This window comes from Sander lucioperca, chromosome 11, assembly GCF_008315115.2.
Source record: "Sander lucioperca isolate FBNREF2018 chromosome 11, SLUC_FBN_1.2, whole genome shotgun sequence".
Classification (NCBI taxonomy): domain Eukaryota; kingdom Metazoa; phylum Chordata; class Actinopteri; order Perciformes; family Percidae; genus Sander; species Sander lucioperca.
Window position 1 is genome coordinate 2,124,865 of NC_050183.1, and position 17,131 is coordinate 2,141,995.

The 17,131-nt window shown below is 41.3% G+C and overlaps 1 protein-coding gene across 1 annotated transcript; it reads right to left on the reverse strand.

Moving 5' to 3' along the window:
* Nucleotides 1-668: 668 nt before the first annotated feature.
* Nucleotides 669-12,650, reverse strand: LOC116055367 (intestinal-type alkaline phosphatase-like). Its single transcript, XM_031307332.2, has 12 exons — nucleotides 11,700-12,650; nucleotides 10,816-10,932; nucleotides 9,622-9,750; nucleotides 6,776-6,891; nucleotides 5,898-6,072; nucleotides 4,697-4,869; nucleotides 4,316-4,450; nucleotides 4,152-4,227; nucleotides 3,240-3,374; nucleotides 2,712-2,903; nucleotides 2,272-2,388; nucleotides 669-1,011 (listed from the first exon to the last, which is right to left on the reverse strand). The coding sequence occupies exons 1-12, from the start codon at nucleotides 11,746-11,748 to the stop codon at nucleotides 737-739; spliced, it is 1,689 nt and encodes a 562-aa protein (XP_031163192.2). The 5' UTR covers nucleotides 11,749-12,650; the 3' UTR covers nucleotides 669-736.
* Between the last annotated feature and the right edge of the window lie 4,481 nt (nucleotides 12,651-17,131).

Consider the following 17,131-nt stretch of genomic DNA (forward strand, 5'->3'; position numbering starts at 1 on the left):
AAGTTATTATATTCTGGGTAAAGCCTCAGATTGATGTGTAAATAGTAAATTACAACTCCTTGCAAATGTTTAATACCGCTAAGCAAGAGTGCTAACAGAAGTTGTATTTAACTTTGAAAAACAAGAAGAGGACAAAATTCTAACTCATAAAAGAGTTAGTTATTGTAAGTTAGTAGTCATGATACAAGAAAAGTTTTGAAATAGTCCTTATGAAGTCAATGCAGATGGCTCTACAATGGCAACAGTTGCATGCAGTGTTTCTTAAAGAGCTTCTTACGTGTGAATTCATGTTTGCATATTTGTCTGTGTTCCAGCCTGCAATGCCTGCCTGTTTGTTAGTTTGTATTTGAATAAGAGCTACTACATGCATGTTTATGCCTGCATTTTGGATGCACTCTAGTTACAAGCTCATGTGAATGTACACTGTGTGATCAGGATGTAGGATATTTATGTTAACACATACAGTACTGTATACGGGTATCCCTGCATTTTGACTTGCCAGCCTGTGTGCATACAGTGATTGTGTGCATGCACTCTATGAATGTTTAGTGCATCAAGTTTCTCTATTGCTGCATGCATACAATGTGTTTGTGTGCGTTGATGTGTTTGTGTGTGTGTGTGTGTGTGTGTGTGTGTGTGTGTGTGTGTGTGTGTGTGTTTGTGTGCGTGTGCGTGTGTGTGTGTGTGTGTGTGTGTGTGTGTGTGTGTGTGTGTGTGTGTGTGTTTGTTTTGGGGGTCATCTGAGTAACCAGAGGAGGCTAAGCAGGCCAAATAGGAGGCTCGAGGTTGTGTTCACACAGCCGCTCGAGGTGTGACTGTGGGGGTGACGAGGGCAGTTTGTGTAGGGCTCTAAGCAGGCAGCGTAGGCCATGACGTGTGCCACGTAGTTCTGCTCTTTCACCCCATGGAACAGGTGAGCCATTGGGCCTTTGGCGTAGATGGCCACATCCTCCCCGCCGTGCGTCTCAGCATCCAATGGGACGGCAGCTTGCTGCATGTACTCTTCATCGTCTGGAGAGAAACGAGTAGAGTGTAGAATGTAACCCACAGTTTTAGGCAACTCTCTGCTTGGATCATCAACTGTTCATACAAAACAGATGCTTTTATAGACCATGTCATCATAAATTAACCACAATATCAGTCCAGATTAACTTCATTCTTCATAGTGACTGTGTCACTCGCAAACAAGTAGACTATTTAGTGAGACACTGTTTTCTCACAGCATTGGATTCACTTTGTTTGTCAATTCAAATCCTGAGAACACCTTTGGATAACTGAAAGGTTACATTTGCCTCATAGATGTTTTTGTGGCTGTTGCCCATAAAAAGTTGTTTTGCAAATCTGCTGTAATTTACCTTATTACATTTAATTACAACATCTTCTAAACCCAGAAGGTAATTTAAGTCATTTTGATGAAATTATAGCATTTACTGCCTGACTTTTGTACTGAGTAAGAACAAAAGTACTGACTGAGTTTCCGTAACTTTTCCTCCCCAAAAACAAACAATACTGGCATTCAAAGGGGAAAACAAGTAGGATACCAAAGTGTTATTGAAGCTATGATGTATCTATGTAAACAGAGTGCATTCTTTGGTGGCTTGGCTTTTGCATCATTGTGGATGGAGTTTTGCAAAAAATCTTTTAGAACTCTTATTATCTTTGACTAATCATACCTTGATTCTCTAAAACATGTTGCAATACTGTTTTAGCTCCATGGTCTCCATCAGAATATATATGCTGACTTTTAAGTGCTTCACATTTCTTCAGAATGATACATAAAGATTTAGAAATAAATCTCTCACTTGCATTGCACGTTTAGTTAAGGTGCCAGATGGTTTGACTGTGCACTTTTGAGACAGAACTAGTGGTTCCAAAAACATAAAGTGACGCCAGTCCTTTCAAAAAGACAAATTTGTGGTTTTAGAAGGTATTTCATCCCTGGATAGAGGTATTTCCACCTTAAACTATACTGAACACATTCATGCAATGATTAAAGTGAATGGTGCAGAACAAGAGGAGGAGGAGGAACTGGATCATTGATTTCCAGTGTTCCACAAAGAAATACAAATAGCTGTAAAGTTGCATGTACGCAATAAGGCCTGTGCAAAGAATAGAACAAAAGACAGCACAGTGAATGCCATAATTTAATTTCATCATATTTCATCTTTGCTTTCCAGGCATGAGTCAGCCATAACCACATCAGTTCGCGCTGTCTATATACACATCAGCATATACGAGTGCCACATCTGAAAGACATTAGTTTGTGCTTACAATAATCCACCATTGTGATGTTCCCTCTGGTTCCATTTATATGGACATAACCAGGGCCGTTGGCGTACAGGATGCTGGTGAAAGGCATTTTGTCATCAGCTTTCTTTGGTGCCAGACCTAAATGACAAAAAATGAGGGTGAGTAATAAATAATACAGTCACAGTATGTTTTCACATAGAGGCAAAACGAGTATACAGACTCACATGTACTTTATGAGACAAATACAAAGTTGAAGCTTTCAACTTGCAAGTGACGGAAGCACAATCTTAAATATTGAGTAAAAACCTCCATATATGAATGTCTAAAAACTAGTCATTATATGCTGTTTTCCACATATGGTTTGCATCTGAATACAAATCCACTTTGTAAATTTGATGTGCCTGAGGATGACTCCCATGCCAATTTCAATCTGGACTGAATTCAAGTGTTTTGAACCATACCAAAGATGGGATTCCCTCGTGGTGTGTTACCACCAAAGGTGAAGACGTGGGAGTGGTCAGCAGTGACCACAGTGAGAGTATCGGATTCCCTAGTTAGCTGTGCAGCGCGCTGAATGGCTCGGTCAAACATCACAGCTTCTGTCAGTGCCAGTTTGGCAATGCCATCATGGTGGCCATGATCAATTCTCCCTCGTAAAAGACCAGAACAAAACAAGTGAATTAGACTTGGCCCAAAACATCTGACTAGTGCACATCAACTAGACTAATTTCAACAGTAGCTAGTAGCAGCAGTCTTTGCCTTGGATTATTCAAAAGTATCTTAAAAACCTTGAATTGAAATTAATTCTCTGTTTTACATTGACAGCCATGTACAATCAGATTTTAACGGCCTAAGGACCATACAGTAAAAGTCCCTCAAGGTATAAATGACCACCATGACCATAATTCTTCATGATTCTTATAACGACTTATAACTTATAACGAGCTTGATGAGATTTTCTATTAGAGGAGTGTTGATATAGTACTCATCTTCCACAAACAGGAAGTACCCTTTGGGATTCTTGCTGAGGATTTGTATGGCCTTCTCTGTCATCTCCACAATCGAGGGGTCACGTGTGCTGTTCCGGTAAACCTCGAACCGCATGTCCTTTGGCTCAAACAGACCTGGAACCACCGAAAAGAATACAATATTTTGAAGCCACTGTAGAATCAAAAGAAAGAAGACTTTGGCTCTGTAGGGTGGTAATGCTGAGCTAAATCTAAACTGGCAGAGCTAAAGAAGAGAGTGAGAGAAAACACAAGACTGAAGACAGTTAAAATCCACGCTGCTTCCAAAAGCACGAATGCCATTTTCTAATTCACAAATTACTGCATATACTATTTCTATTTTGAAAAGTTGATAACAGGGGTTCTGCTTAGACATTTAAAATGTTCAGACAAGCCATTCCATTCATCAAGAAACTTCTCCAAGCATCCTAATAATAAAAATAGTAAGAATTATTATTGCTGCCATTTAGGGAAACATGTAGGAGCACTTTTATATGTAGTAAAGATTACAGACAGTACACATCTGTAACATACATGAAAGCATTATAACTGTGCAAGATGGTAACAATTCTGTTGCATCTGTATTACTGTTATGCATCATCACAGCAAGGGATGAGGCCTTTGGTTTTTATTGCCATTGCAATATGGGTGATAATACCAGCTAACTGTGAATTTATAGTGTATCGTCTTCATGACTACTTTACATGGCTGTAAAGGTACAAGCTGATTTAACTGGAATCCTCTTGGTTCTGAGCCATTGAAAAGGTTTCATAACTTAGATAAGAAGTTTATCTGTCAACACCTCAGTGGCACATTGTGTGTGTGTGAGTGTGTACATCACATACGCATGCATTCTTGTTGCTTTTCTGCCTGGGTTGACATATCTATACACACCCATGAGCCGGTCAGTTGCTTTAATATTAATCTCATCAAACTCCTTTCTGTGCCAAACATAGTGCGACTTCTTGTTCTGAAAAACAAACCAGAAGACACTTGAATCTGTGACTTATATATTAAAATATATGGAAATATTCAAAAGCAATGTTGAATAATCCTACTGGTTTAGCCTTCAGCCACACGTCAATGAGGTTCCTCTTGTCTTTGCGGTCCCCCTTGCGAGAGTTGGAGGTAGGGTACTCGGGGTCTAGGGTGCCTTTTGGAGTCATATACATCCTCCCTCCCCCCAGAATGACCTTAAAGGGAAACCAGACAGAATGGGATCATTATATTTGGTAACCTATGGTGGTCATGGTACTGAAGACTTATACTGCCCTAATAGAGCACTGTCGATTTCACAGACCTGCTGATTAATACTTATTTGATTATATGGCTACAATTTAAACCAGAAATAATCTGTGAGTCCTGATGATCAAGATGGAAAATGAAAATGCATTAAGCTTTTAAAAAAAATGTTTTAAAAAGGAATTGTTCTTACATACATCAATGTCAACATTGGTGACCAGTTGGGTTGCAATGTCGACGCAGCCCTGTTGGCGGGCGCTGGAAGGAAGATCTGCGTCACTGTACCAACTGCGGCTGACAGAGTGGGCATAAGCAGCGGCTGGGGAGGCATGCTGGACACGGGTGGTGGTCACTACACCAACTGATTTACCTGAACAACGCATAGATACACCCAAATCAAAGGTAAAACTGTTTAGGCAATCATACACAATGTGAAAGTTTTTTGTTGAACAAATGACAGTGGGACCTTAATTATGCACTTCAGAAGTTTACTTATTCAAAATGTTCTTGGACGTAGAGCTGCTCTGGAGGAAGAAATAATAACAGGCTCAGTTCAATGAGAGTAGCCACAGTCCCGCAGTCTTTCCTGGCTAAGTAATGAAGCCCAGTGGAAGAAGTAGGGGGTTATGGAGGTTCCAGTTAACCATATAACGAATTGCTCTCTAGAAAAGCTTGTTACTGCGGCAATAAATTAGTGAAATATCGAAATCACTACTCTTTACATGGGCTTTATTTTGTGGTGTTTGCTGGTCTAACTACTAATAATTCAATTAAAATCCTAATCAAATTGCGCTTGGGAAACTTTGCTTTTTTGCTCCAACCTTGTTTACCTTTAACAAGAAAGTACTGGCTCCTAGAAACGTGGTTATAATAAAACCTGGATTGCTTTATGGCTTAATGGGAAATACTTTAGTACAATTGAAATGTAATTGGACTCAACCATGTAGCGCGTTGACATAATGACACAAAGATGCATAAAGACTATAGATGGGCCAAATTACACATAGCAAACATAACTCATACATCTTGTTGCAAGTATAATATTTCTAATAATGGACACTAATGATCTCTCACACATGAATCATAAACATACCTGGACACACAGGCAGTTGCACACAAATGATATACCTTGTGCATGTGACATACATGACTATAACCACAAAAGTGAATGCAGGCCAATGTGAAATGATCTCTTATTTAGACATATTGTGAACATTGAACTGATGATGCTAAAGTAGCAGGGAACAATCTTATCAGAGATTACTCTATTACTCATATTTTATTTAACGGCAGATATGGTCATTGCATATCTTGAGATAGGAATGTGACTCAAACCAAATGACCTTTCCAATACACAGCACACCAACTACACTTTACCAAGCTAGTTAGTGGCTTTACCTTGTGCTTTAGCACGCCGTAGTACTGAGTAGACCTCATTACCGAAGGTGGTGTTACATTCGTAGGCTACTGCGTTAGCACTGAGCCCCACTGTCTTAGCATTGGCCTTCACCCCACAGTGGTAGGCTGTGGCTGTGCTAGCACTGTCTGCTACCTGCTTGTCCACACTGTAGGTCTGTGGATTAAAAGCACAAACACCATTAAAGGACAGGGCAGGAAATAAACATATGTGTGTGCGTTTGTGTGTGTGTGTGTGTGTGTGTGTGTGTGTGTGTGTGTGTGTGTGTGTGTGTGTGTGTGGAGACAAAGCATTTCACAGAGGGTTCACAGAGTTCAGAGACTGAAAAATGTCACTTTGATCTGTTTCCATTTATTAGCTGTAAAGTATTTTGAAAAACACATGCACGTTAATTTACTACTTTGCCATTTTCCTAATACAAATCAAATGTTTTTAAGGAGATCTCAAAGCTATAATACATGTTAAACTGTAATCAGGACAGGAACATACACAGGTATTTACTGGTAAATGATGAATATGTATTTTTTTTATTAGAAATAATATTTCCAGGCACCATCTGTGGAGAAGAAAATTGGTTAAAAACAAATCTATATTTAAGGGGTAAAGCTATAAATGGTGCATGTAGTGAATGCAACATGTACTGATCAGGACATTACAGAAAATAGCATATATACATTGATTATGAACATTATAAAATAGTCTTATTTCTGAGAAATAAGGAAATTGTTCATAAAAAAAAGCACAAGTTATATGATGAAACCCTACTGCACCTTCAAATTACAAATTGTATTGTAGCACAACTGAATTTGTTGGTAAATAATGACTGATGAGCTAAATGTTAACAGTGTTGTGCTTTCACCTTTGACAGGGCCACATATGGGAAGGTGTCCATGGCCAACATTGTCTCCTCCCCTGATCTGCCCTCCATCTGACCTCGCAGGATTCGAGCTGCTGACACTGTGGACACACCCATCCCTGAGAGACAATGATTTACAGGTAAAGTCACTGATACTGTATGGACATATTAAAGAAACAATGATTCAGAAATCTATATTCTTAATGTGTTCACATTATTTAAAGGTGTACTGCCCTCTGCCCAGTTAGTGACTGTTTCAAAAATCCAGACCAAAAATATTTAAATGTGTTTGTTTGAAAAGCTCAAACTGTAACTGTCAGCTTGAAGGGGAAAAAAATGATTCAGTAATTCTCTAAACAAACTAAATGTAAGCACGTCAAGGCCATTAATATCAACTGAATCCACAAATGAACAGGGCATTTAAGGCAGTGGTTGTCTAGGATAACCACATCTTCAAACAAAGTCATCACACAGACCAACACTGACTCTACCAGGCAAGTATTCAGACTACTATTGGTGGAACATATAACATATAAACATACTTAAAGATTCAGCTATGTCACTACCTGGCATATATTAGCATAGAGCATATGTATTTAGATTTTCTATTAAGGGATCTGTTTTATTTCTTCCTGTGGTCCACTACTGGATTTCACCCCTGACTTTGAAAACCATACTTACGAAGCCTATGTCACAGTGGTGCACTTAACTCTCCCTTTAACATCACAGTCATAAAACTGAGAACATGCTCTGGGCAGGGCATTTCTGGAGAGATGCACAAAGAAAACTCAGCCTCGACCACCCAGAAATGAGACTTAGTAGGTCTGATTTAAAGCAGATATTCTAGTAGTTAACAGGAAAAAAAACACTTTTAAATCTCTGTGCCTTTAAACAGATCCCCTATGCAAAAAAATTATTTCTTGCCTCCCCAGCTGTAAATATACCACGCCAGAGACATTTAATGTGAACACTGTTCCAATCAAATCCAATCCAGATGGAAAGTTTCCCCATAATTGTCCCTTTGGTAGACAGTACAGTCGGACATGTAGGGTGTCAGGAGTGGATCTTCAGGTAGACAGCCAACCCCTGCCACCTTAAAGATACCCTGAGAAGTTGTTGACCACTAATAACATTATGGCGCAATGTTTTAAGTGTAGGTCCCCATTTTGTTTAAATACTGCACGTACATGCACAAGCACGCGGGTGACGCAACTCACATCCTGCAGTTGGTTTCACGCTATTCAGCTGATCGACAGTTCATGCTGCTAACAAACATAGCAATGTAACAACAAAGGCAGTGAAGAAGAAGACTGCTACTAGTAGCAAGAAAGCATGGATAAAATATCTCACATTTGCAAATGTTTTGTGAGGAAGAAAATGCACTCACACAAAAATACAATGCAAAGTTCAACAAGTTGTCCTACTTTAACAACAAAATAGGCACAGTTTGTGCCAATCAGTGCATTGCAACATTAGCAATCTCTAAGAGTCGCGTTTCTTGCCACCTGACAAATGTAAGTACAATATTCACTCTCACTCTAGCTCTGTTTTGGTTTCCACCAACTCCTGAGGGCAATATCTGGCTCTTTAGCTGCAAAATGTTCCATTATGTTTACAAGCTAGTTCCTAACTTTACATTAAATTGCTCCATAAACCCAAGGGGAACTGCAAGTGACCCCTTTAAAGGTGCTCTAAGCAATGTTGGGTGATGGCACTTCTTGTTGACGTTCGAAGTATTTTCAAACAAAACGAGGCTACCTTGCCCCTCCCTCCTCCTCATCACGTCCCCTCCCCCTCCCTTCCGTGCTTCCGTGCACTAACCCCCCAACCCCCACCCTCAAATCCTTCTTGTCGGTTAGTGGCTGGAACGTTGGAAGACTGTTTGTTATGTTTCGTGGTGCAGGTTGGCACAATTTGTTTTTGTTGGTGTTTGTGGAGCCTGGGCTGTCTACAGAGACGCCGTTTTTTTACAGTGTGTTCAGGGGACAGGCAAAAATGCGATACATCGCTTAGAGCACCTTTAACATTAACATATCAATCAGTGTAGCTTTAAGTTTATGCAGCTAAAACTACTTAAAGAAAAAATCACTTTCATGATTAAAGGGAATCAGCGATGGTTGGAGATGTGACCTCTTCCTCTCTAAAGGTGTGGACACAGAGCCGACGGCCAAACGTCGGCAGAAAAGGCAGTTGGGCTGATCAGTCTCCCCGAGTTGGACAAAAAAGTGCCTCGGAACAAACCAAAGCAACGAAATGTAATACGTTTCCATAACAGCAGGCAGTGCTAATCTGTATTGTCGCCCCAAAAATGAAAACCGGCAGTTGATTGGTCATTTGAGTCCGACTGCCGGCAGTGCCCGCCCCGCCGATTATACATGTCAAATCAGCCAAAATGAAGGACGACGGCCCCTCGGACGGACAACGGCACGGAACACACCGAACAGACTCGAGTCACTGACCTCGCCAGACTGTCCAACAGCCGATTATCGGCTCTGTGTGTCCACACCTTAAGAGATACAGCAAATGCCTTTTTTTATTCATTACTCACACAAACTCCAAGAGTTTTCTGGTCAAGTCCGCATTATCAATTTTGAATTGAACAAATGATTAAAGAATGTCCAAAGTTTTAATACAACCACTTGCTCATCAGCCTTACACATGCCTGCTCTACCAATCACTTTCCCTCAATCCATTCTGATGCACAGCAAACAGTATAAGTGACACACTTGAGCATTGACTTGCATTGCATATTGAGCTGTATTTGACATTGAGGCTTGAGAACTTCAACCACAACCAAGTCAGTGTTGAATGTTTGCTGGAATATATTCCATAATGATAGCATGACCTACCGTCGCCGAGGAACAGGATGATGTTCTTGGCTTGGTGCTCCCGAGGGCGGAGTTTCAGCGCAGCATCCAGTGTTGCCCTAGCCTGAGCATCCCAATAGGTTGGTTCCCTCTCGAGTTCATACAGCATTTCTCCGTGGAAACACACACATAGATGGAGAATGAGATGGGTATGTGGGGATTGTGGATGGATATGTCAGGTATAGAATCAGGCAGTGGTGGAAGAAGTGTTCAGCTCCTTTACTTAAGTAAAAGTACCATTACCACACTGTAAAACATACTCTGATACAAGTAAACGTCCTGCATTGACAATGTTATTTGAGTAAAAGTATATAAGTATCATCAGAAAAATGTACTTTAAGTATTTAAAGTGAAAGTACTCAACGCAGAAAAATCCTCACATTTGAAACTGGAAACGATCAAAACAGTTCTGTCAATCAACTAGTGTCAAGTGTTTAATCATCTAATCATTTCAGCTTGTACTTCTAGGCCTATATATTGTTGGGTAGTGTAATTTATAATAAAACATATTTTATAAACTACATGTTTTGTGGAGCAAAAAGTATAATATTTCTCTGTGAAATGTAGTGAAGTAGAAGAAGAAATTGGCATGAAAATTAAAGACTTGAGTTAAGTACAAGTACCTCAATTTTGTACTTACGTACAGTACTTGAGTGAATGTACTTAGTTACATTCCACCACTGGAATCAGGTGTGATATTGATTGTATACGTGTGGGTGTGTGGTGTTTGCATGCGTGGAATAGTAAAGCTCCAGAACGGTGCAGTGTCAAAATGACAAAAACAGCCAAGAAGACACTTTGGTTTCTATCCGTTCATGCCTACTGAGAGTCACAGTGCAGGAGGTCAAACAGGAACATCCCTCCTGCCACAAATCAAAACAACGGAAAGGCAAACACCCCATCCCACATTTTACATAAACAGGTAGACACAGGCAAAAATATACTTACGCACTTTTGTGCATCTACACTTTCACAGACTCTTCATTACACCTACACACCTGTGTTTGTGCTCATGAATGCAGTTGAAGTTCTCAAGCACAGTCTGTTCTCACATACTCACCCTTTCCCAGGTTGAGGTTACCTGCTTGAGTCCCTCTGCGAGTCCATTTGTCTGCCCACAAAGTGCTACTAATATCCCAACCACAGGCAGCAATAATAAGTCTGTCGTCTCCTCACCTTGGCTCTTCATAGCAGCCCGGCCCACAGCCAACAGTACGGGGCCCAGAAGGATGAGCAGGAGATTGGGGGTCCTGCAATGTGGCGTCTGCATCTCTAATCCAAGCGACCTGGAGGCTGGAGAGGTTGACACAGCCAGCTTTCAGAGCAGCACACCAAGACCAAAAGAGGAGAGAGTGTGTGTGGCTGCTAAGACCTCCGGCCCTGCCTTTTTAAAGCCCCGCTGGGTGTGTAGTAAGGAAGTGCCCACGCCAGCTCATAGGCTTAGAGCCACAAAAGAGGGAAAAGAAAATGTGAGAGAAGGGGGAAGAGCCAGGGGAGAGAGAGAGAGAAAGGGAGACAGAGAAGCTGGGACCACACAAGTGTGCTGTAGCATCACAGCCCCTCTACTCACTTTGATTTCTGATGCACCGCCCCATTTTATTGTTTTAAAAGGTTGCTTGCATTTAGTTCTCCCTCTTTTCCCTGCCCCCCCAACACATACACACACACACACACACACACACACACACACACACACACACACACACACACACACACACACTCTGAAGTGTGATAGGAATGTGAATGGTCCTTTGATGTGGTAAATGTAAAATGGGTCTTTTTTTTTCATGCAGCAGCCTTTAACAGGGAGAGAAAAAAATGGCTACCCAATTTGTGTTGGCATCCATCACGATACAAATCATAACTGTGTCTTTTTCCATTTCTCCCCCCCCCCCCCCCCCATCCCTTGGAAAAACAGTCCAAGGGAAGAAAGGGAACGAGGTTGGAAGCTATTCTTGAAAATATCATGATTGAGTCTTGATGTGCTCTGCTTTTCATGTCAGGAAAATGGTCATATTTCCATTTCCTTGCATTTAAAAGACCCCAACATTTTCCCTCACCAAATTGTCTTGGCTGTTTTTTCCGTGGGAAGTGAAGTGGGTTTTGCATTTTTCTTCCGTGAGGTAGTGGCTGCGGAATACTGCCTGCAGAATGAAAAAGTCTCTCTTCTACGCAAATACGCAACAGTTAATGTGTGAAATGAAGTGAGTTGGGCCAACTTTGTTCCACTCGGCCAGAAGAATCGAATTCCCGAGGAACCGGTCTCGCCTCGTGAACCCGGGAGGCTGAATCTTGTTACAATTCAGTGCTCTGGAAGACCTCTGCCTTCTGGCAACCGCTCACCCGTTGCCAACAGGAGTTTGCAGTTAGTCACATGTGCCTAATCAAGGCTGCAATAAAATCATAGCAGCGATCTTGGTAAAGAGGCCTCACATGATGCGGCCCACACCGCATGAACTGGAAATACCAGCGGCAATGCGCAACGCGCAAAGAGCAGGAAATCTTGTGGAGGCCTGTCTGTCTCCATTTGTTATGGGTTTGCCCCTGAGAGAAAGTCTATCTTATGTTGGGAAAGTCAAATTAGTTTCCTGCAAGACAAGTGTAAACACCTGGTGGCTGTTTTAGGTCTCAGCGTGGATCATCCATCCACCAAACGGTGCTTAGTAGCTTTGCTGGCTGATTATATGGCAAGCTTAATGCTTGTGGGAAGGCGGCAAACTCCTGGGAATTTAGAAGAATGATGTAAACAAAGCAGAGCACAACAACAGTTTAAGAAATTCAATCCCAATGTATACGTTATATACATTTCAGTAATGCAACCAATTTCTGATTTCCCATTTCTAAAATTAAAGCCACTGATTCATAGGTTATACATAATATTTCCAACTTGATCTACTGTATGTATTACAAAGTACCAACATTTGTCACCTACCTACCTCCAAAGGGTAGACATGTAACTTTCTTATTGACAGCAAAAACATATATCATGTTTTTATTCCCCTGAGCAAAGCAGTCATGACTACAAGTAACCATGATCCATTGAAGTAGTCTCTGCTTGTAGAATATATACAGTATAGCCTACTGTATATATACATTTCCTGGCCTATAATGGAGAGCAAGTGTATATGGGATATTTATAGTGTAGCAGATGGTGACTTGTGTACACTATTGAGATCACGACACAGAGGAACTCGTACAGTGGGGGGCTTTTCTTCATCATGTGGTGCGTTCAAACTGATTTCCTGTTCTACCCAACCAAAACAAAGCACCTGTTCATGAATCTTAAAATTATCCAGCCTGGTAAAGAACAATCATAACCCATGACGAGGACTAATACTAACTGTTGCTAAAAACAGTATATTGTTTGTTTTGAATCTATGACAGCCATTGCTTCATATAAAGTATATAGGTGTCACGTCTCTTTCGAATGGTGAATATTTTACTGTGGAAGGAAATTCTACACTTGGGCTATATCTTTTCCTTCTTGTTTTGCTGTTGTCTGCTCTGTCGAGAGTTTGCTTTTCTAAGGTGATGCTGTTTTGTTAATGAAAAGCTCATAAGAGAAAAGAGTCATCAACAAATTGTCAATGAGACCTAAGCTGGAGGAGGTCGTATTAAATCCAAGTTCTACACCACCTCCCTTTCTGAACAGAGTACCAGAATATAAGATATCAAGGAGCAACAAACTATTACACGTTCTTTAGAGGGGGTTCAGATATAATTATATAATTTCCTTGGAGTCCCTTACTGAAAATCTATCCTCCCAGTGTCCCTTGATGAAGTGTCAATTGGCATTCTAGTGTGTACGGCACGAAACATGTAACATCGATGCCCTGTGTTAATTATCAAATAAAGGAAAATCCCCCAAAACCACCACAAAAATGAAAGAATTGGTCGTCCTGGTGGATGTTAGGGTTTAAAGGACAATTCCCAACCCCTGCGCAAAACGAACCTAGGGGTTAATAACAGATGTGTACCCACTCTGTCGCTCTCTGGGACATGTTTTCATGCTCATCAAATGTGTTTGTAGCTTGTAGCGGACCGCTGATTAGCTTACAACGCTAGTATTCGGGGCACAGGGAACGTAAAAACAAATTGCTATTTATACCACTAAAAAGGCTCAAAATATCACCAAACTTCAACGGTAGCATAATGAGGGTCCCAACATGTTAACCGAAGCATTGAGAACATTGTAAGTGTACAGACAGTTTATTGAACGAAGAGCTGCGGGAGCTCCGTGAACGGGCTGCGAGAGAGAGAGAGAGCTACCGGTAGTCAATGCCGCAACACAGCCTCATACTTCAGGAAACCGGTGGTGTACCTGCGGACATTGTGAAGCTATGGCCACCGAACAGGCGTGTCTGTGTTGCGTCGTGACACCCAAGAGACACAGTGTTTTGTACAGTCTGAAGATTTCCCCTCTCTGATAAACAGGGCTGTACTTGAAACTTTTTTCCATGTCCCGAAAATAAATTGGAGACGGCGACCCAGACCGGAGGGACCAGATGGACAGTTATCCACTGAGTAAGTACACTAGACAAGTTATGCAGAGTGCGATTATTTCAGATATATTGAGCAAATTGCTTTTGATTTTAGTTTGCATCGCCAGCTGTAAGTCATGACTGGTTTTCAAGACGGTGGCGGCATGTAAACATGAACGCGAGTGTCTTTATAATTTATCTTTTCAATAAACTCTGTACACTTACAAAGTTCTCAATCCTTCGGTTAACATTTAGGGACCCTCATTATGCTACCGTTGAAGTGTGGTTTTGAGCATTTATAGTGGTATAAATAGCAATTTGTTTTTACGTTCCCTGTGTCCCGAATACTAGCATTGTAAGCTAATCAGCGGTCCGCGCTAGCTTCTTACAAGCTACAAACACATTCGATTAGCATGAAAACATGTCCCAGAGAGTGACAGAGTGGGTACACATCTGTTAATAACCCCAAAGTTCAATTGTCCTTTAAACCCTATCATCCACCAGGATGACCAATTCTTTCATTTTTGTGGTGGTTTTGGGGGATTTTCCTTGGTCTTTCGCAGCTATCTCCTATTCCCCGGTCTCAAAAAAAGCATGATAATAATAATATTTTTAAAAAAAATCCGCACAGAATGGAAGAACATCCAAGTGACTTGGGATTCCTGAGTTCTTATAAAGATGTTTCTTGCAGGGGTTGCCCTGTATGGTTGCTATGTAAAGAACCTACAGCAGACCACACTGGTTTACAGTTACACACATACCTCTTCACACACATGAGCACTCCCTCCCTCTAGCATCTGGATCCTGAGTCAGACTCCCCTAAAAGTAAATTACAAATGTTGTACTCCCCTCTGCTCCCCTTCCCTATGCCAGGCTCCTTTAACCGATTCTGTAGATTCTGTAAATTACAGTAGTTAGCCAGATTTTTGCATCTAGATTACAACTCATGGAGGAAAATGTTTAGGTTCAGGTTGTCAAAGTGAGGATGTACATGTGGGTGGTGCCAGACCACACAACCACAATTTCAAAGAAAGAGCCAAATCCTTTTCACTGCTTTTGAAAGATGGCTTTTAAAATGATTTATTTTTAAGATATGAGAGAGAGAGAGAGAGAGAGAGAGAGAGAGAGAGAGAGAGAGAGAGAGAGAGAGAGAGAGAGAGAGAGAGAGATTGGGCCAAGAATATTGATGGTCAAAGTTGTAGATTGGTATATTATAGAAGGGAGAGCGTAAGACATCCAGTGAAAAAAGAAGAAGAAGAGGAGACAGACGGACTGCCAGATCTTAGAGAGAATAAAAACAGAGACAGCACTGGTGGAACAACTACACTAAGTCTGCAATGATGCCTGTGATCTACTTTGGCCTCGAAACAAAAATTAACCCCCCTTCCCCGAAACACACACTCATAGAGTGACATCCACAAGACAGGGGAAGAATATATCTCCATCAATTTAAAGAGGTACCATAAATGATGTAAGCCCTTTTAATGTGCAACGCGGGTGACTGAGATCCCATCTCAGAACAGTTTGACGGCCAGTCATAAAAGGTTTTACTGCTGGCATGCAACTCAATTGGGGGACAATTACAAGAGAAGTACAGAGAGACCCACGTCCTGACACAAGACGGCTCACAGAAACTACGGGAGAGATTGCTACCTCAACATCAAACAGTCTCAAAGTTTTGAGAAGGGGCCCCTCTTAATTTTTAATTAGACTCATAAAGGAAATATGGAGTTTATCCTTGTTAAGCTGTAGTGTGTGTGTGTGTGTGTGTGTGTGTGTGTGTGTGTGTGTGTATGTGCCTCCCTTGCCTCTTTGTGATGTGTTGTAATTGTCTATAGTTTGTTATGTCTGAATGTCTGACCAAAAGTTATCCAGGCTTATGGCTCCAGTGTTACTGTGTGCATTTGACATCATGTCATGAAAAAATGCTTTCATGGGCACACACTGACCACATTAAATATTTGCTCATGTTTGTTGGTTTGCTAACCTTCGCCCTTTTTCTTGCTCTCTTAGCAACATCACAATTACAAAATTCTGACTCACCTGCGCAGCCACATCCAGTGAGAAGTAAGCTCATCAACAGTATCATCTTGCCTTTGAGTCTTAAATCCTCTTCAGTATATCAGACTTATTTCTCTTTTCCCAACACTGTTATAGTTCTCTCCACTTTGCTCTTCTTACTCCCCGCAAAGTTTCTTACCTCCAAGGAATCCAGAGAAGTAACCAAAAAAATCCAGAGAAATTATTTTCCTTCCACCACTACCATTTTGTAGATTTGGCTTGCATCTTTTGTTTGAGGAAGAAGCAGAGGAGGAGGGGGGAACACACTTACTTGGACACTCACACATAACTGCAGTACCAGCAGCACTCACCTTTTTACCAGTTTGCGTCATATATATCCATCAAATCAGAGAGCGGGCCTGTTTCCCTCCCTATGCTGCCCATCTTTTTCCTCCACAATGCATCGTATCAAAGTGTTTTTTTCTCTCGGTCTTTTGTGGACACTTCTGTCAGCAGCTCACACAGGTTAGGGCTTTGTAGTTTGCTGCAGGAAATTTCTGAATTGGTTTCAGAGGAGTCAAAGTGGGACAAAGGGTTTAGGGAATGCAGGGTAGTAAACAAGTGTGTAGATGTACATTACAAAGACGAGCATGTGAAAATAAACTTGTACTTTAATGAGCTAAATGTTGATTGAAAACCACAATTATGCGGAAAGACAGAAACAGTGGAAATCCAGTGAGATGCATTCGTAGTCAGGATGGTCGAGCATGGTCTGATGGGAGAACGGACGTTCAATCAACACACACAACTGTGGTGTACCTGCTTGCATTCCTCGACTCCCACTCAAATAAGCACTCTGCTTACCCTAAATCTCCTCCACATCAAATAGCCCTCATTACAGGAGCTATCCAACATGCACAGAAAGATTCAGGGAGGGAGAGAGAGAGAGAACCCCTGAAGGAGGAACGGAGATGGGAGGGCAGAGGGGGTGAAGGAGAGCAACCACACTC